This window comes from Elephantulus edwardii, unplaced genomic scaffold, assembly GCF_000299155.1.
Source record: "Elephantulus edwardii isolate Elephantulus edwardi_28Jun2011 unplaced genomic scaffold, EleEdw1.0 scaffold00042, whole genome shotgun sequence".
Lineage (NCBI taxonomy): Eukaryota > Metazoa > Chordata > Mammalia > Macroscelidea > Macroscelididae > Elephantulus > Elephantulus edwardii.
In genome coordinates this window covers 5,327,060-5,348,810 of record NW_006399792.1, presented here as the reverse complement: position 1 = coordinate 5,348,810, position 21,751 = coordinate 5,327,060, and the positions used below count along the sequence as shown (strand labels likewise).

General features: G+C 37.4%; 1 protein-coding gene across 1 annotated transcript in view; it reads right to left on the bottom strand.

The window, feature by feature from the left end:
* Nucleotides 1-21,751, bottom strand: part of WDFY3 (WD repeat and FYVE domain containing 3) — a 245,607-nt gene that overhangs the window by 140,619 nt on the left and 83,237 nt on the right. Inside the window, exons 13-20 of the mRNA XM_006885255.1 lie at nt 20,593-20,770; nt 19,568-19,782; nt 16,405-16,517; nt 12,149-12,380; nt 8,896-8,987; nt 8,512-8,730; nt 5,339-5,520; nt 386-617 (exon numbers count right to left, since the gene is read on the bottom strand). Coding sequence (XP_006885317.1) covers nt 386-617; nt 5,339-5,520; nt 8,512-8,730; nt 8,896-8,987; nt 12,149-12,380; nt 16,405-16,517; nt 19,568-19,782; nt 20,593-20,770 — 1,463 coding nt within the window. The remainder of the gene's footprint in view (nt 1-385; nt 618-5,338; nt 5,521-8,511; nt 8,731-8,895; nt 8,988-12,148; nt 12,381-16,404; nt 16,518-19,567; nt 19,783-20,592; nt 20,771-21,751) is intronic.

Genomic DNA, 21,751 nt, shown 5'->3' with positions numbered 1-21,751 from the left:
AGACAAGAGACTTTTAGTTACTATCAATTCCTTTGATATCAAAATTTCTTTTGAAGATAACCAAAGGAGATATGCAGAAGGGAAAAGATTAAAGAAGGTGGCAAGGACAGGTCTAATAAGATGAACGTGTTTATGAGTTTCTGGAACTATTTTTCTTTTCTGCAACCAGAGTAACTATATTCAACATGCTGCTCTGGGGGAGAAAGATGGGCCACTCTGCTTCAGCATTCTACCACCATGGGAACACTATGGGAAAGATCTACTCATGGGTTATAACCTTATACACATACAAGCATTTTTACACTCATCTATAGAATAGGCGGAGGTTAAGATTATTTGTAGTTCAGTTTTATACAATATGAAGAATTAAGAGTAAGTTACTCACATGGCATACATACAGCCTGGAAGCTTCCAACATAATTTGGTCCTAGTTCATAAATGGTGGTTACATTTGAAGGGGGCAAAACTTCTTCGAGAAAATGTGTGGGTCCCAGGCGCCACACCAATGAAGCAATCTGGCGTTGGGCAGGTGGAGTACCAACATAGGCGTATACAGTGCTCACTACTGGTGGATTTGCAGAACCCGAACCTCCCGGGGTACTGTGAACATAGTGAAGCTACACAGAGACACAAGATACAAGCAAGCGTGTGAGATGTGACACTTTCAACTAAGAGAAGTAACCCTTTACTGCAAATATTATAATTATCCCTAGTCACACAACTTTACAAACAGAAAAGTGTTTGGGTTGAAAAATACATAGGGAGGCTAGGATTCCTGAATCTGCAATAGAATTGGAAACTAGACACCTGATATGGAAGCTGGAAGTTTGTCCTCTAAATTGTTAATGGATAAAAACTCTTTCATGCGAGAAATGCCAAAAATAAGCGTTGTTATGTCTGTTTGGTTTGCATCCCAAAATTAATGATGCTTTGATGAAAGCTGAGTGTTGATACAAAAACCAAAGAAATTCTTACTACAGTAGGCATGTACTCTTTAAATTAGTTCCGTTTCCTCTGATGTGCCAATTATACTGTGGGTCTGTTAGGTAAAACTGACAGGAGGAAAAGTGACTTATAATGGTAAAAGGGTACAAAAAGTAATTAGTAGTCTATCTTGTTTCACAGAAGTTGAACAATGAATACAAAGAATGGATGCCTTTGAACTGCAGTGCTGGTGAAGAGTATTTAACAAAACATGAATGATCAAAGGAAGAAACAAATCTGTCTTGGAAGAAATTCAGCCAAAGTGCTCCTGTGATTCCACCTCACATAATCTGGGCTTATTGTCAGGAGGGGCTAAGCCCTGGAAAAAGACATGGCTGACAGAGCAGAAGATCAGCAAAGGAGAGGAGAGCTCTCATTAAGGGGGACTGACACAGTGATAGTAACAACAGGTTTAAATGCAGCAGAGATTATAAGGGTGGTACAAGGTCAGGCGGGTTTTGTTTGTTGTACAGAGTATCACCCAGAGTTGAAATCAATTCAATGGCACCTAACAATAACATATGTTGCTGTTAAGTGCTGTTGAGTTATAGGTGACTCATATGAACTAAAGTCCTCGTTGACACTTGCGTGACTTTCATCCTTTCTCCAGGTTCATAGGGTTTCTGAAGGGAATCTATTTACGGAAGTGGATGCCACTCCTGCTTCCAAGCTTGTTTTAATCAGGGAGCTCCACCAAACACACTGTCCACCATGGGTAACCATTATCACACATTTAGCACATCAGTGTCACAGTGTTCAGCTTCACAGCAACCACGAGTTACCTCTGTACAGCAAGTGGACACACCAGGGCTATACAACCTAGAAGAGTGTTTGACCAAAAACAATTAAGAACAGGCTTGAGGGCCACGAATTAGAGTCACCCACAATAACATATACATTATTATAATATTTATACACGTTAATCTCAGCATAAAACGTTAATTATTGTTAATGGATATTCTTCTTAAAAATTTCATTCCCATTGTGTTTTATTCATATACACTGGATTTTCTATAATCTTTCATTTACATTGTGCATAGTAAAATCATTAATACACACTTTATATGACTATTTATTCTAAAATATATTTATTTATCTATGCCTATTATTATCCCATCTTTTCTACTCCCAACTAAATCTTTTTCTGTTCTTTAACCTCTCATCCCCCATATGCACATGAAACTGTGCTACCTTAGGGATTTCTGCCCTTCCCCTTTTGGATGTTTATACATGTTTTTCTACTTATCTTTCTATTTTTACAATAATGATCTTAACACAGTATTTGCCCTCATAAGAGTTAATTCACCATAATGGTCTCTAGACTCTCCCAGGTTATACAGTATTTTGCAAAATAGTATTCCTTAGTGCTGCATAGTATTTCATTGTGTGGATGTACCACAATTCTCAATCCATTCCCTTGTTGATAGGCATTTAGGCTTTTTCCATATTCTTGTTATTGTGAATAAACTTCTCTCTATTCATATCTCAGCTCTAATTTCCTTCAGGTATATTCCTAGTAGTGGTATGGCTTACCAATATGGAATTTCTATGTTTAGCTTTTTGAGCCCATGACAAACGGCCTTTAGAATGGTTGTACCATTTTACATTCAAACTAGCAGTGCATGAGATTTCCAATTTCTTCATATTCTCTCCAATATTTATTACTGGCTGTCCTGTGAAAATCTGTTACTTCTACTGGAGTTATATGGTATGTTGTATTTGCTTTGATTTGCATCTCTCTGATTGCCAGGGATTTAGAGCATTTCTTCATGTATACATTAGCCATTCAAATATTTTCATTTGATAAGTTTTATCATGCCTTTTGCTGATTTTGTTATTGGGTAATCAGGTTTTTTCTTTTGGAAAGCCTGCTGTTGTTCAACAACATCTTTAAGTCACCTGTAACTCACAGCTATCCTATGTACAATAACTCTTAACCTTGATCTATCTTGAGTCTGTCTCACTTTCTCAGTAAAACCTACCCCCATGAGCCCAGTTACTGTGAAAATCCATCACATCCAGGGTCTTCCTCTCCTGTGCTGTCCCTCCCTGATTCCAAGCACGATGTCCTTATCCAAGGACTGGTGCTTCCTGGCCAAACTGCTCAAAGTTTGAGAGACACAGCTTAAAAATTTTTGCTTCCACGGGAACAACCTGGTTTCACTCTCTCCAGGATAGACCTGTTTGTTCTCTTGGTGGTCCATGCGATGTTCAATACTCTTCTTCAGCACCATAATTCAAAGGCATTTATTTCTTCGCTTATCATTCTTAGTCTCTGTCTAGCTCTTTGATGCATAGAGAGCAACTGCAAAGATAATGCCCTGGAGCACTTTGGCTCTAGACTGGCACTTCAGCACTCTGGAGAGGTCCCTGAGAGCAGATTTTCCTAACGCAATTCTTTTGGTTTCCTGACTGCTGGTGCCAAGAGTGTTGACTGTGGACCCAAGCAAACTGTAACTGTGAACAATCTCAACCTCTTCCATCTATTATAAAGCTGCCAAAGGGCCTAGTGGTGAGAATTTTGTTTTCTGATGTTGAGTTTCAATTCATATTAAAGATGATAGTCCTTAACCTTATGCAGCAAATGCTTCAGGTCCTCCTCAGTTCTGTCATCTGCATAACGCTGGTTACTGATGAGTCTTTCTCTAATCCTGATGCCACATTCCTCATAAAATCCAACTTCCCAAATGATCTCTTCCACATATAGATTGAAAAGGTATGGAGACAGGACGCATCCCTGATCAAATCCTTTTCAGATTCTGAACTGTGCAGTGTTTCCTTGCTCTGTTCTGAGGAATGCTTCCTGATACAAGTATAGGTTTGGTATGAGCACAGTTAAGTGCTCAGATCCACAGTCAACACTCTTGGCACCAGCAGTCAGGAAATAAAAATATGAACTGCATTAGGAAAATCTGCTGTCAGGTACCTCTTCAGAGTGCCAAAGAATAATGAAGTCAGTCTAGAAACTAAGGTGCTTCAGACCATGGTCTTTGTAATTACCTGCTATGTATTCATCAGACAATGAATAAGGATGACAGAAAGGGAATCGATGCCTTTGAGTTGTGGTACTAGAGAAGAATAGTAAACATCATGGACTGCCAAGAGAATAAACAGGTTGTCTTGGAAAGGGCAAACCAAAGTACTCCTTGGAGGGAAGCATTATGAAGCTCTATCTTACATTCTTTGGGCAAGTGGCCAGGAGGGACCGGTCCCTAGAGAAGGACATCACGCTTGGAAGGGTAGAGAAACAGCAGAGGAAATGATCCTGGATGAAAGGGATTGACACAGTAACTGAAGTAATGGGTGTAGGTGTGTCTGAGACAGTGGATTGGCTCAGAATAGGGCAGGGTTCAGAGCTACTGTGCATAGGGTCGCTATGCGTCACAAGCAATTCTGTTGCACATGAAAATATATCTGACAATCCGGCTCAACTCTTGATACACTCCTTTGGTATTGTTGTTAGGTGCCATAGGTTCCTTTCATAACAGAATGAAAGCAAGCCTGATCCTGTGCCATCCTCACAATCTCTGCTATGCTTAATTAAGCTCACTGCTTCAGTCTCAACCTTCCTGTTTTTTCTAATACAGTGATATGAATTAAGACATGAACATGAGTATAACATATTGTTCAAACTGTTACTCTGAGATCAATGTAAAATTAGACAGGAACATTTTAACAGAATTCTTCTACACACACGTGTGCACATACATATACATACCCTAGTATATGTATTCACTCATGCTGAGAGAAGGGGAAGGTCAGAGAAGAAAAGAAGATCCTCAACATGATAGATTGATACAGTGACTGTAGCAATGGGCTTGAGTGTGTCTTGGATTTTGGGGATTGTGTAGGATGGAACAAGGGTTAGATCTGTTGTTCACAGAATTGCTGTGAGTCAGAGAGAGTTCTGCTGGCCTCGTGGATAGAAAATTACGCTACCAAGCCAAAGGTGGGTGATTTTCATATGCTACCCTCAGGCCTGGTTTTAACTGTTTTTGGCCAAACATTTTTCTAGGTGGTTTAGCACTGGTCTGTCCATTTGCTGTACAGGGGTAACTTGAGGTTGCTGTGATGCTAAACATCGTGACACTGTAATGGTTACCCATGGTGGACAGTGTTTGGTGGAGCTCCCAGATTAAAACAGGCTTGGAAGCAGGAGTGGCATCAACTTCCATAAATAGCTTGCCTATGGAAACTCTATGAAAGTAGAGAAATGATGAAAGTTATACAAGTGTTCAGGTCTTTCGTTCATAGGGTCATAATGAGTTATCTATGACTCGAGGGCACTAACAACAACAACAAATACTAGTAAACTACCTTATAATTCGCAATTTTAAAGTGCATGCATGCTTACCTTCACAGTATTAACAAGCTGTCCATCAATATAGAGTGCTGCCGTGCTGTTTTTCAGCATGCCTTTGCTCATTACCAGAACCAGATGATGCCACTGCCCCTCAACAATGAGCTCTCCACACCGAAAGCGAGCACAGCATGGGAGAATCTCATAAAAAGAGGATTCTTCACTAAAATCATCCACTAAAATGGGGAAGAGAAATGGAAAAAAAGCAAAACAAAACAAACCCTTTTGTCAGTACCATCTCCATTCTGATATTCATTATATCTTAAGCAACATGTTTGGACTTTATGTTAAATATGACAATACAAATTAAGGTATTTTTTCATTTTTTGTTTCAGCTGTTGTTGTTGCTGGTATGTACCATCAAGTCGGAACTGACTCATAGCTGACCCTCCAGTGGGTTTTTAGAGGTTATAAAATGCATGGAAGGAGGCTTGCAGATCTTTCCCCACAGAACAACTGGTAGATTTAAACCAGATTAAAATTTTAAATATTTATTTGAAATAGATTTATTACTTTCATCTGCTAAAAAAACAAGATAAAATGATAATGCACAAAAATAACCCCCATAAATAGACGACTCAAACAAAGCCTCGGTGATTGTAACTTTCCATGGTCTATTAGAGAAGGTCTTTCTATATAGGGTTTGGTTTTTGTTTGTTTGTTTTTTAAAATCTATATAGGAGGCGGTCTCCATGCACTTAATAATACTAAGGACAAGAACTGACCTGATCCACTTGACAACGCAAAGATGCTCTCCCCTCAAACTGTGAGGGTTTGGTTTTTTAATATTCTTTTTCTTTTCTTACTCATTACTACATATTTCCTTCCTCCCCTGCAGAGCACTCCTTGTTCCAGACTGTTGTCATACATATAATGTCTAAACATACATTCATTTTGGACAGTTCTTCCCCTCATTTGTTCTAATGCAGTGTTTATTATCTATCCACACTTTTCTCATTCTTTCTCCAACCCCCACCTCCACCTCCATCCTGGTTGGTCTGTGTTATGCAGAATTTGTCCTTTTCTGACTGAAATATTTCATTCAGCAAAATATCCTCCAGTCTTCCCCATTTTGTGTAATGTTTTATGAGTTCATTGATTTTCAATGCTGCACAATATTCCATTGTGTGAATATACCACAGTTTTTCTATGAATTAATTTGTTGTGCTTCCATCAGTTTGCTACTGTGAATAGCATAGCAATAAGTATATATATGTTTGAGTGGTGGCTCTGGTTTCTTTAGGGTATGTTCCCAGCAGTGGAATTTCTGGGTCAACTGGTATTTCTATTTCCAACTTAGAGAAAGCACCAGACTGCCTTCCATAGCGGCTTACCATTTTATACTCCTACCAGCAATGACTAAGATTTCCAGTTTGACATGTATTTGCTCACAAACAGCAATTAGAAAAACAACCAAGAAAATGAAAAACTTGTGATTGTATTACACTGAATTTAAATTGACAAGAGCCGTAGTAAGGCGATTTATGGTGTAAAATAGGTAACTACTGAATTCACACTTTCATCTTCACCAGTGTCAACTGTATTCTTAGAATACTTTCCTGACTCCACATGAGCTTCTCTTTTCTATCTAGTGCAGGATCCTCAAATGATAAATGGGCTCTGGTCCTAAATCAGTCATTAGGTTGACTCTAAGGTCAGTTAGCCAAATGTTTTAGTATATACAGTAGACATTTTAAAGCATAAAAAAAGAAGAAAGTAACACTTCCAGATACACTAGGATAGTTTTAAAATAATAAGTAATATTGATAATGTTTTGATGAAAGTCACAAAGTAGTATAAACTATTATGAACCCATATATGAATCTCAGATTTTTAATATAATAGGCTTTACAGGAATTTATAAACTGTATATTGTCTGACCTAACTCATGAGAGTTCACGAATAACATCAATATCTAGAATAAGTTAACATTAATACCTAGTGAATAATTATTGAGCCTCAATCACATCTGAAATGTGAGGTTAACTTATTTAGCTTATGTAAGAAATAAGAAAAAAATTAAAAAGAGGTATATTTATATCCAAATACTTAAAAAGATTAATTAAAATCTTTATTTTATACTATTTACATAATTTTGGAATATCTTACAAAGTTGAATTTGAAGTTCTGTAGTCTAGGACATAAGGTGGCACTTTGAAGAAGTTGATGTTGTCTTTCAAGTTGATTCTGTGTCAAATTTGACCCTACAGGACAGTGTAGAAATATGCCACAGGGTTTCCCACGACATAGTCTTTATGGGAGTGGACTGTTAGTTCATTTTCTTTGTGGAGTACCTGGCAGATTCAAACTAGTAACCTCTCAGCTAGCAGTCACAGTTTCATTATTATGCCACCAGGCTCCCTTTAAAGAGAGTTATGAGTATGTTTTAGTATATGTCAAGTTATGAAGGTAAGCAACAGATAATATTAATTAAAACAGCACCATGACAAATCTTAAACCAAAAATAGCCCCTGCTGACAAAAATGTCTTGAGGGGAGCAAGTAAATAGTCAGAAAAGGGGAAAAAAGGGGGGGGGGATAACACACAGGTTATTTGTCTAAAAATCTGGTTTATGGGATCAAATTGACAATTGTAACTTGAAAGCTCATACAGGAACCACTGTAGCAGGGAATTCCTTCCAATGATGGAGAAACAACTCAGAAAAGGTGTGAGCACAGCTGTTTAACTTGACGGATGCACTCAATGTCCCATTATAAATTGCTGAATTGGTGTCACATTTTGCTGAGCATATTAACAGTAACAACAAAATAGGTAAAATTAAACAAAAAGAAAAATTACTGCATATAGCAAAGACTGGTATACATTGGGGCAGGTATTTCACAAATATATATAAGCAGAATTCATAGTCAACAAATATCCTTATCAAAACATATCAAAAACGAGACCCAGTTTTCTAGCAAAAGCTGTAATTTCTCGGAGCGAAGAGGTGAAGCCTCCCTAGTATTAGGCACCTGCTGCACTTTGATGTCTCTAGGTCTCTTCTGAATGTGGCTTAAAGCTCAGTGACAAACAATATCTAAGACCGCATGGAACCTGTCCTATACTAGGGAAATTTCACTTGGCCAAGAATTACCAGCTGGACCTTAAAGCGACTGTGGAACTTTGATTCTTCTAAAATCAAAAGACAGAAAAAGACAAATGCTGACCATAGTTTTGGAGCAGTTCTTCTTTGGTGGACACAATCAGCGACCGATCTTTTGCTGACAGAATGATGGCAAGACACACATAATGCTGCTCAGAGGAATTTGCTCGGCGCACAAGAGTCAGGAGTCGGACAGGGTGGTTGTGTGGGGGAGAACTAAAATGTTCAATGCAGAACCAGCTGGAAAAGCTTAAGCCGGAGGGAGGAGGGAAGAATCTTTCACCTAAAGTAAAAAGAGAAAAATAATAACCAAACAGCTTGTTTTTACACATACTTACATCTAAAAAAAGAAGTCATCAAAAGCGTGTAAGTGTTAAATAAACTGAAGATTAAAAAAAGAAAAAAGAAAGGAAAAGAATCTCATAAACATACTGAAAGTAATATTTACCGGAACCAATGCCGCTCACCACAGCCATGTCAGTGAGACCTGTCGTGATAGCACTATTTGCATGTGGGGCCAAACTGGGCAGAAACAGGCAGCTATTAAAGAAAAAGAACATAAACAGTAAATATTAATCCTCTAATCACATTTGTGCCTGTTGTTGTGTACCATCGAGTCAAAACTGACTCACAGCTGGCCCTCCGGCGGGTTTTCAGTGGCAGTTAATCGCACAGGAGGACACTGCCGAGCCTTCTGCTACAGAGCAGCAGTGGACTCGAAAGGTGTGCTTTCAGGATTGCAGCTCATGTTCTTGCCACTAGGCCACCACAGATCCCTGTGCCTACTACAGTGAAATCAATAGCTATTTTTATGAAAAGAACAACAAAATAAACAGTGATAAAACAGTTTAGAAAGTACAGTGACGTTCCCAGCAAAACTTTTCCTTTAATTATGTTAGGGCTCAGAAAGGTGGAGGGACAGAGCAGAAGAGGAAGACCTTTAGATGAGATGGACTGATACAGTAACTGAGGCAATGCGGGCTGGTGGGTCAGGATTAGTGAGACTGGCTCAGGACAGGCAGGGGGTTCAGAGCTGCTGTACATAGGGTCGCTGTACAGTGCAGGTGACTCAATGGCACATAACTAAAACAACATACTATATTGGCTGTTCTTTTTATTTAAGCCTCTTCTTTATAGAGTCAACAAGACCTTGAGGGAGGGCCTTTGTATTTAAAGTTGGCTGTTATTGTATTTTGGAGGAACATTGTTCTTGTTCTTCTTTTTTTTTTTTATTTAAGGAACATTCTTCTAAGTGGTATAGCACTCTTGTCAATATGGTGTACCAAGGTAACCTAGGGTTGCTGGAATGCTGAAACTTGTGCCACTAGGGTGTCAAATGCCATAACTGGTTGTCCATGGTATAGAGTGTTTGGAAAATCTCCCAGTTTAAGACAGGTTTGGAAGCAGGAGTCACATCCCCTTCCTAATCAACATGCCTCTGAACTCTGATGTCAACAGTTATAGAAAGGCTTCAGGCAGTTTGTTCATATGAGTCGTGCTTGACTTGAAGACAATCAACAACAACATAGAATGATATACTTAAAAAAAATAAATCTACACCAGTACCATTTTAAAACTAAATTTAAAAATATACATATGCGTGTATGTACATAAAAATAAAGGAATATTTTCTAGTAAAACATACCAATTTAAGTATTCCTTGAATTTAACAAATATATAAATTCAAACAAGAACAAGTCTATCACCTATGAAAAAATTACTTATGTGTCTTCTACCTCTCACTACCGTTAATATCTCAAACTATTTAATCATTCACTGTTTACTAATGATATACATTAACAATGTGGTTAAAATGTAATTTAAAGATTTAGAGAAATGCATGCAAATCTACTAACAACTAGTAGAGACCTCAATCTTCTCCACTAGCATTTGGGCTTATTTTTGACACTGACAGACATCACAAACTCCTTTAGATTGTCTATGGATTATCTACTACTACTGCAGTTATTACAGCTTTTTCTGTTACTTGGAATAACTCATTTTACTCATATGTAGTGACAGGAAATAAGGAGACGTATTGCACTGGGAAAATCTGCAGTTAGATATCTCTCCAAATTATTGAAGAATGATGATGTCAGTTTGAGGACTAAGGTGCATCTGATTCAAGCCATAGTCTTTCCAATCACTTACCAGGCATCTAAGAGCTGGAGAGCAAATAAGGATGACAGAAAAAGAACTAACACCCTTGAACTGTGGTGTTGGAGAAGAGCACGGAACATCCCATGGATTTTCAAGAGAACAAACATATATCTTGGAGATGGTGCAGCTAGAGTGCTCTTTGGAGGAAAGAATGATGAGGCTTCACCTCACATACTTTGGGCATGTTGCTAGGAGAGGGAATTCCTGGGAGAAGTTCATGTTGCTAAGAAGGGTGGAGGGTAGGCAAAGGAGAGGAAGACCCTTGATGAGGTGGACTGATGCAGTGATTGGCACAATGGGGTCTTGTGTGTTGGGAAGTGTGAGGATGGCATAGGATAGAACAGGGTTCAGATCTTTTGTTCACAGGGTTGCTGTGAGTTGTACTTGACTTGATGGCACCTAACAACAACAAGCAACAAAGTGATAGACATTGACGTTTAATATTTTACATAGAAGATATTATGCTAGATGATATGAGGAACAGGATCATGAGATATAGGGTAGTCAATCTCACAGTCTGTCATATACTAGGGGGCTCTGGTGGCCTAGTGGTAATAAGCTTCACTGCAATTACAAAGGCACACAGTTGAAATCTACCAGCTATTCCATGGAAGATTGATGGGTAATCTCTTGTAGGATTTACTGCTTCTGAAAACCTATTGAAGGAGAAGCTTTGGGTTGGTTCCAACTTGATGGTACAAAACAGCATCAACAATAATCTGAAAATTTAAATTTACTCTCTTAGGAGTTAGGGAACTCTGGTGATTTGGTGGTAAATAACTAAGCTACCAATGAAATGTAAGCAGCTTAAGTCTACCAGCTGCTCTATGGGAGAAAGATGGACAATCTCCTCCTGTGCAATTAGCTGCTTCTGAAAACCCAATGGAGGGTCAGCTAGGGGTTAGTTATAGCAACAGGAATTAGCAAACTTTTACATAAAGGCCATAAAAGGGTGTGACATTACCATCTGAAAGGAGTCATAGATAATACAGGCCTGCATAAGTGTGGCTGTGTTCTAGCAAAACTTTAGTTACAAACCTGGGCCATGGTCAGTTTTGCACTGTGTTTCACAGTTGCTGATCCCTGTTGTTCTGAGTAAAAATCAACTCTATGGCAAGGGGTTTAGGTAGGTACTCTACCAATCTATGTATTATAATTATATTATAATTCACAATTAAAATAACAAATCTAAAAACCATAAAATGATATAAAATAATTCATGTTTTAGAAAATGCACAGTGGAGTTGTGGTATAAAGCTGCGCTGCAATCTCAAAGGCATGTGGCTTTAATTCATCAGATGCTCCTTGGGAGAAGGATGGGCAAGCTCCTCTTGTGTGATTAAAGGCCTCTGAAAACCTACTGGAGGGTGAGCTATGTGTGGGTTTTGACGTGGCAGCAAAAAAATAGCAACAACAGAGCAAAACAATCAGTATAATACATTATAATCAAGTGAATATAAAACCAAAGAAATACTTTTCCAAGGTAAATATGAGGCTTTAAGAAAAAAAAAAAATGCTGGGCTGTGTGGCAAATTTCTTACCCAAACCCTTCAAGGGATGTGTCAAATTCAACAAAAGCTGGCGTAACTGATGACCCATGAAGTCTGATGTCGTGTGGGGTTGTCATGGAGACCAGACACTTGACCCTAGTCAGGGGAACAGTACTTCCTTCAGCCGACTTTACCAGGCTCTTGCTTATCCGGTAATGGTTATCTTCATGTAAGCTAAAAACATTATCAGAACCCAAACCTTCCATAGATGTGATCATACTACCTGTAAGCCAAAGAAAATATCATGGGAAAAATATTATGTAGATTCTTCTCAATAATGACTTCATTTAAATGACTTTTATTTTCTAATTTATATTGGTTTGCTTGCAAAGTTCATATACATTGTGTTTAACACTTTCTTCATACTTTTTCATACAATCATTTTCATGCATTATGTTTTAAAATAACTCATTAAGTTTCAATATGAAAATATTTTTTCAGATTTAAACACTAGTTATCACCTTTAATACACTTCATGTTCATTGTAAAATTTATATAGCATGTTTCCTTCTTTAGTTGATTACCGAAATAATATACATATTGCAGAAATGCCAGATAATACAGAGCAAAAATGAGAATAAAAATCATCATCAATTACCACCTGAGCCCTGGCAAAAAGTAATTTAACTACAAATTATTGTTAAAGCTATTTCTAAATCAAGCTGAAATTTTACTTTATAAAATTATTTTTATTTCTTTTCATGAAGAAAATATTCTGGAAGCATCAAGATGGTAAGAAACAGGTAATCTTTTCTTATCAGAAATATCAATAAAAGCAGAAAACTTGTCCCTTATTTTTCATTCTTTCCTTTTAACTTTTAGGGTTAAATTTGTGAACATAACAGTACTAAACTTAAGCAATTCCTACAAATATTAGAAATAATAGTAATACCAAGAATTGAAATATAAAAATTTTTAAAAAGGAATAATTACATTTCCCCAGAAACATACTGCAAATAGTATAGATAAAACAGAATTTATAAAGCTGTAGCACCAAAAATATTTTCGCTTATTTTCAGCTACATGAAAAGTACTAGCTGAGTTGACCATTTAGATAACTATAAATATTTCCAATATTCCCTTGGATAGAATAATTTCAGTAATGATTTCCTTTCCACTCTTTATAATGTAGATTACAACTCAATTCTAAGGAACTGTTAACGAACAAAAATAACAAAAAGCAAAAGGGAAATGATTTGAGAAGCTGCAAAGCTCTGCTTTCCAATTAAACTAAGATGCAATACTATATTTATTCACTAATAATCATTTACAGGGAAAGAAAAAAGTCAGGAAAAGTACTAGTATATTTATCTCAATAATGGCCAAAGATGACATAATCTTTCTGACTTCAGAATTCTCAGCCCAAACTCGAAAAGGCTGAAGTATACCAATATATTTTCAGATCTGCCATTCTGTCCCATTCATCATAATTTATCGAAAAGGAAACTACAGCCACAAGTGATACAACATTAACTGTGAGATTACAACTACAGAATTAGCACTGGGAAAGAAGAGTATAACTTGGGTTCCAGAGAAAATGCTTTCCCGCAGCTCTCAAGTAAAGCAGGTAGATGGACTGTTCACCGGGACAATGACACTCTCCATCGCTTCGCCCATGACCAGGTCAGCCTAGTGAGGACTACCTGTATTCTGCTTGTTCCATCAGCCTCATGCAGAGACTCCGCCTCCTCTTTGAGGGTCCTCAGCAGCAGGACTATCACACGCCATTCCCTGAAACTCATCTGTTACTCCCCTAGTAGTTATTTGGTTAATTTTATTCTTTTTAAAAAAAAAAAAGCTTTAGTTCCTCTGTCTTCTCCAAATTACCCTTTGTCATTTTACTGGCAAATAATAATGTTCACAAGAACAACCTAATACCTCACTTTTAGCTCCTTTTTTCCAGAGTTAATTTCTACTTTACTCAAAAAAACATAATCTTATGTCATAAGCTAAACACAGCCATTGTCGTTACCTGTTTCCCTCCCTATTATTCCAAGCTTACACCTCAAATTCTCTCATTCTTTTCCTCCTATCTATCCACTTTTCCTTAAACTAGTGATCTATCCTTTTCTCTCAGTCTAACACTAGCTGGAATTTTTTATTTCTTTCCCTGACCTGAATATACTCCTTGGTGTATCATTTCAAATATTTTATCAGTGTTTTAAATTTATTTCTCCCTTCTGCTACAGCTAATTGTTCTGCAACTCACATCTTGTTAATCAAATCAAATAACGTTTGGTCTAGGCAGCAATGACTATTTTGAAGAGTGAAATTACAGATCTTCTGAGAAAGACATACACTCTTTTCCAAGTGAACAGTTCACTGGTCTCATCTTCTCTGGATCATTCCATCACTGATTCCCTATCGCTACTGTCCTCTAATCAACCTAATTGTCTTTCTCCACTTACAATAACAAAAATGCTAAACTGGAACTCTCAAATACCACACTATTAGGGAGCTCTGGTGGCCTAGTAGTAAGAAGCTCTGCTGCGATCCCAAAGGCATGATGTTCCAATTCTGCAGGAGAAGGATGGACAATCACCTTCTATGAGATTCGCCTCTGAAAACCCCTCTGGAGGTTCAGCTATGGGTTGGTTTCATCTCTACGGAACACAACAACCACTCTATTCTAAAAGTTCCAAACAATTCTCTAACATCTAGACAGAATTATTACCAAATATAAATTTCATTCAGCATCATACATGATCTGGTATCTACCATTTTTTCAACCGTAGTTTCTAGGAATGATCAGTGGTGAGGACTAATGGGTAATTATCATCATAAATGGGGACAATACTGATGTTATCCAGGATTTCATTTTATTTGGATTCACAATCAACATTGTGGGAAATAGAAGTCAAGAAATCAAAAGATGTGGTGCATTGGGAAATTACACATATTTTGAAGAGCTCTAGAGGAAGAATGAAGTTTGAAGACCCAAGCCACAGTATTTTCAATCATATCATATACTTAGGAAAGTTGGACAATGAATAAGGAAGAACTGATGTGTCTGAATTGTGGTGAGGTTGAAGAGTACTAAGTATTAAATGGACTACAAAAGAACAAACAACTCAGTCTTAGAAGTGTAGGCAGGATGCAAATAGAGTGAATTTCATTTTACATCGTTTAGGCATGTTTTCAGGAGAGGACAAGTGTCTGGAGAAGGGCACCAATCTTGGAAAAGTAGAAGATGAGAAGAGAGGAAGACCTTCAACCAGACAGATTAACACAATGACTGCCAAAATCAGTTTAAGGATAGCAGAAATTGTGAGGATGGCACAAGAGTGAGCAAAGTTTTACTGATTGAGATCTGGGAGCCTAGTGGTAAGAAGCTACACTGCACTCCCAAAGGCACATGGTTCAAATCCATCAGATGCTCCACAGGAGAAGGAGCAACAATCTTTTCCTGTGCCTTCAAAACCTATTGCCTCTGAAAACCCACTGGAGGGTGAGTCCAAAGCTGGTTCTGATTCCAAGGCAAAAAACAGTAATAAAGCCACAATAAGTCAGAGCCAACTCAACGGCACCTAACAACAGGAAGTGCCAAGGTTTCTGACACCTCTAGGCCTTACATATGTTTCTTAAAACATATTCTCTATTATTTTTAAGGCTATTTTCCTATTCAACCTTTGAAAATCCAAGAAATGAATGGCAAATCCAAGTGTATTATTTATTAAGTCAGAATGAAAGAGAAAAATTTGTATGTGAAAAAATATTATTTAAAGATTCAATTCTAAAGTATAGTAATGTTACCAATTATTTCTACTATTAAACATAGGCATAGTTCAAAAGAAAAACAAGTTTTGTTATAACTATGGTTATATAGAATATCAAATCAATAGAAATCAGAGAACTATCTAGTGCCTAATTTCCCTAATACATATTGGGACTTCTTTTGTTATACAAACAGCCTGGCTATAGGGTATAGGACACTCATCTTAAGGGACAGGACATCTAGGTTTGAGAATCAATATCTTTGACCAAGGTATTTATACTTCTGTGTTTAAGCTGCTTCATGTATGAAGTGAAAAGATTAGACAAGATGATTTTGCACTTTAGGTTTCTAAGATTTTATTATTTTATCAGATGATTCCAAACTCTTTTATGATCTTCTGTTATGTAAGGAAGGTGAAATTGAAATCATTTTATGCATGTCTTAATCTATAGATTAACATCATTTAAGTCTATTCCTCATATATGATTTCCAGCTATGACACAAACAAAAATGAGAACTTCAAAGCACTTACTTCTCATCTCGGGCTCATAACTCAGTGAACTTGGTTTATGGACCCTATATTGTTTTAAAAGTTTTTTGTCCCAGGCACCACAATTTAAAGGACTGGCCAAACGCAAAAACTCCCTAAATCAAAAACAAAGCAAAGAACATTATATAATTCATAAACTATACAACGAGGAATTCAGTGTAACGGACTAGCTATAATATAAAAGAAATGCAAACACTCACCATAAAACAATGGAAAATTCTTTAAGGTTTAATCTATTACGTAACCCTCTTAGTTGGTGTTATGCTGGAACAGACTTACAGCTGACTCTCATTGGGTTTACAATGCTGTAACCCACAGGGGAGGAGACTGCCTATATTTCTCCCATGACTGACATGTACATAACAACTTACCTCTCAAAATCCACTGTCAGGAATATGTGACAGACAACATATCTGAGATTAAATTTTCGCTTTTTACCCTAAACTGTAACTTGTATTTTCTACCAAGCTAAAACACTTTTTGAATCTTCCTTTATTTCACTTTCCACCTTCAAAAAATTCTGTTCCCTGAGAATGCCTTTAATCTGCCCTGTTATCCTCATTCCTGCTGCAACTACCCAGACCAGCTAGTTTTTCTAATCCTGAGAAAGCGATTCTGTTCTGAGAATGCCTTTAATATGCCCTCTTATCCTCATTCCTGCTGCCACCACCCAGATCAGGTAGCTTTCCTAGTCCCGAGATAGCATTTGAACTAGAGATAGCATCTGAACTGGAGATAGTATCTGATCTAGAGATAACTTCTGAACTGTTTCCTCTGATGTCCACTTTGTCCCAACTTGGTCCATTCTTCACTGTGATCAGAATCTTTTAAAAATTGAAATCCACCTACTGTCACTTCACTGGTTAAGACTCTACACTTGTTGCCCATTTAAGAAAAAGTAAGAGCATATCCTAAAAATGAAGCACTTAGAAACAATTTCTAATTACTGGTAAACAGAATGTTTTGGTTCATTAGCTTCTTTCATCAAAGTGAATCAAATCTAGCTCTTGTTTTTATTAAGTCAAGTTTATTAAGTACATATCATTTATATTTACTTATATTTAAGAACTTTTTATAAAAGTAGGAATTCTTAAGAAACACTTCATTGGGTTTCATTCTGAAATACTTTTAGTAGCTTGGGAAGTTGCAAAGATAGTGCTGAGAAGTTCATGTACTTTAACTGTTATTGTTGTTGTTGTTACATGCCATCAAGTAACCTGCAACTCACAGCGACCCTATGTACAATAGCTCTGAAGCCTGCCTTGTCCTGAGCCAGGCTCACTGATTCTGACACACACTGCCCTTGTCACTGTATCAATCCAACTGATCTGGGGTCTTCCTCTCCTGCACGGTCCCTCCACCCTTCTGAGCATGATGTCCTTCTCCATGGATTGGTCCCTCCTGGCCACATGACCAGAGAATGTGAGATGGAGCTTTAAAAGTCTACTCTCCAAGGAAAAAACTAGGTTTCACCCTCTCCAAAATAGACTGGGCTGTAAATATTCATTAAAATTATTTTAAAAAATAAAATAAATGAAAAAAAATAGACTGGGGTTTTTTTGGTGGTCCATGGTATGCTGAACCACAACTCAAAGGCATCAATTCTTCTTCTGTCATTCTTAGTCATTATCAAGCTCTCTGATAAATAGCAAGTAATTGTCATGGCCCAGATTAGGTGCACCTTAGTACTTGAATCTCAGTACTCTGGAAAGGTCTCTGACAGCAGATTTGCCTAATGCAATTAATCTTTTGATTTCCTGACTGCTGGTGCCAACAGTGTTGATTGTGGAGCTGAGCAAGCTGTAACTGTTAACAACCTCAGTCTCTTCTCCATATGTCATTGTGCTGCCAATTGGCCCAGTGGTGAGAATCTTTGTCTTGATGCTGAGCTTCAATCCACAGTGAAGACTACTACAGGCCTTGAATTTCTGCAGCAAATGCTTCAGGTCTTCCTCAGTTTCAGCAAGCAAGGCTGTGTCATCTGAATAACGTAGGTTATTATGTACCTCAACTAGTTTCCTCACATCTTAGGTACCTGTAGTAGAGTATCAAAACTCAGAAATTAAATTGGTGTGATGCATGGCTGATAGTTCACTGCTATTTTCTCATAGATGCATACACGTATGACTGCCAGTCAGTCAAGATACTACAAAGTTCCGGCTGTTAACTATTTATTGTCACACCTACTCATCTAACTCCTAGAAACTACTTATCTGTTTTTCATTTCTATAGTCAGTCATTTCAGAATATTATGTAAATGAAATCACACGAATATAACCTATTTAAATTGTCTTTTAAAAAATTAATCAAAATGCCCTTGAGCAGTTGTTGCATAGCAGTTGCTGTCATCATTAAGTGCCATCAAGATGCCGATGACTCATAACTATCCTACGAACAACAGATCTGAACTGTGCCCTGTCCTGTGCCACTTTTCTCATCTCTGATATGCTGGAGTCCATTGTTACAGTAATTGTGTTAATCCACTTTGTTTTGAGTCTTCCTCTCTTTCTCTGATCATTTCTCTAAAGTCATTTTCTAAGGACTGGCCTCTCCTGACAATAGTAGCTTGTTACTTTGTATTACTGAATAACATTCTATGGTATGGATATATCACAATTTAATAACCATCCAAGAAATATATTTTTACATGGCCTACTGGCAAGAAGCTGCACAGCAATTCTAAAGGCATGTAGTTCAAGAACACCAGCTGCTCGGCGGAGAGAGATGGGCAATCTCCTCCCATGCGATTAACTGCCTCTGAAAATCCGGAGGGTGACCTATGGGTAGTTCCAACTTGATAGTATATAGCAACAACATCAATCTTTCTATAATGCAGGAGAAACAATGATACTTGCCTATAGTTACTTTTAAATAATTTTTTTCCCCTATGGTCCTTGAAAACTGTCTAGACAAGGAGATTTTAAGTATAAATCATTTCTTATTCCTATTTTTAAATATACGCTATATTATCATTATTAATGTTAGATCTGTTTCTAAGTGCTACATTTTGAGCATCTGCCTATATTTTGCTGTTGTTTTGTTTTTGCCCATAGCTAATTGAGAATATGCTCACTGAAGTGAGAACTCCTGAATCGTAACAGCCATCCCTAATTGTGAGCTACTCCAATGTGAAGGACGCACTGACCTCAGCACCATGGGCTCCAGGGCCTGAGAGGCTAATCGTTCAAACATGCGCTGGAGGGGCGGGTGAAGAGAGTGGTCCTCGTCCGCCAGTGCAGCACTGCATCTCTGCAGCAGTCGCGCATGAAGGCCGGCTTCACACATGACCTGTTGGTTTCTTTCTGTGTGCACCAGGGATTGTAAAATATTTGCCACAGCAAGTTGAAGGTCCAAAGCATGCTAAAGCCAACAAGGAAAACCATTACCAACAGGGCATTCTTAGTGAGAAAGGTGACTATTCATTCCATAGGAAAAACATCTTTTAACATGAAATCGTTTTTTTTTAATTCTTTTAAAGAGAGTTTTAAAAGAGATTTTTATTTTTATTATTTTTTTAACATGAGTCACACTAAACTCAGACAAATTACATATCTGGCTAAAAGTCACAGAACACTTTTAGAACAGGAATGTGAAGAAAATGTTCTATTCTCCTTTTGCTAGAGGTAAAACTAGCTACACTCTATTCTCTTTGAGGTCTTTGTGTATTATTCCAAAACCAATAGTATGCCTTCCTGTATATAAAAATACAAAAACTTTTGCAAAATAAGCAACTTAAAGGGAAGCTTATTGTTACACTTGTAATGCTACAGGCTTCAGGAGCCACATAAATTCTAGTAACAAAAAGAGTTACTTAAACTTCATTTCATGCAAATTCTTGAGCACCAGAAATCAAAACCAGAAAAAAATAGTGTCAATGTGGTCAGTTTCTTTTCGTTGTCATATACTGAGTTCAACTGCTGAGCAGGCTTTGAGGACTAGAAGTAACCACTTAGGTTGCATTTTAAAGAATGGATTTGTGCTTGAATAGCTATACATCCACTATTCATTATGAAAATGTAAATAAAAATAGAAATATACACTTGAGTATGTGATAGGAGATGGGTGCATATCACTTTTTGTCATTCTTGCCACTAGCGCCTTGCTTACGCAATCACACTCACACTCACATATGCATTAAAACCTGCAAAGAACCAGCAAGTCTAAACTTACTTCTGGCTGTGTCATTGACCCAACAGAGGCCAGGAGGTCCAACATAGCAAGCATGGCCCCAGGGTGGATGACAACAGCATCGGCACTCTGGAGAGACGAAGTGGTCACATGTAGTTTCAGGTCAGCAACATTTTTAGAAGGGTAAACAGGGGGAGTTGAAACTGAATGATATGCATGTCTATAAAAAGAAAGAGAAGAGGGTAACTTGGCATTTCATCTCAACCACATTCTCTGTTCATGTTCTTCATTTTCTTTCACCTTTATCCACTGATAAACAAATAGCCTCAGACATCAGGGATGAATTTCCAACTATCATAAGGTATGTAAAAAAGCAACATATTATATATGTTATAATATTACATATAAAAAGCATTATATATAGTTTTATATAGCTAAAACATACAAAAATTTAGTTATCATTTACTTTAGGACTTTAACTGTCTTTAGCGTACATGGTATAATGTGCTATAGATTGGGCTATTAATTGAAAGGTTAGGAGTTTGACTCTCATAGGTGCTCTGCAGGTGAAAAATGAGGCAGTCTCCCCCAATAAGGATCCTGGGAAACCTGATGGAGGATCTTGATTACCCAGAATCAATTTGGAGGCAATGGACTAAGTATCTTTTATGACTATGGTTGTTTCATTAAATAATGACAAATGCAGTAAAAGATGTTTCCAAACAAACCCCAACACTGGCATCCAGTTAATTCTTACTCATCGGAACAGTAAGCCAAAGTAGAAAGACTGCCTCACTGTTTTTCCATAGAGTGGCTGGTGTGTTTGAACTGCTGGTCTTTTGATCAGCATCTGAAAGCTTTGATTGCTGCACCAACAAGCTCCTCAGAAGATGTAAGAACAGACGATCTATAAGAGATCAAGTTTACCTAAACGCTTCAAGGTTTGTCTGTTTTTAAATTACCTATGTACTATTCCATGTGCCTATTCCTATGTCCATCACCTTCAGGAACTAAGATTGAGAAGGCCTATTCCATTACTATGCTACCCGTCTGAGAAATACATTAAACATCACCTAGTTTCCTTTAGTTTTATTTAGAAATAAATTAACTTTTTGCATTTATCCCTCCTCCACCATTGAGAAGACGATAACAATTTAGAAAACATTTAGCTGATAGACATTAAGTAACAAACAAGCATCTA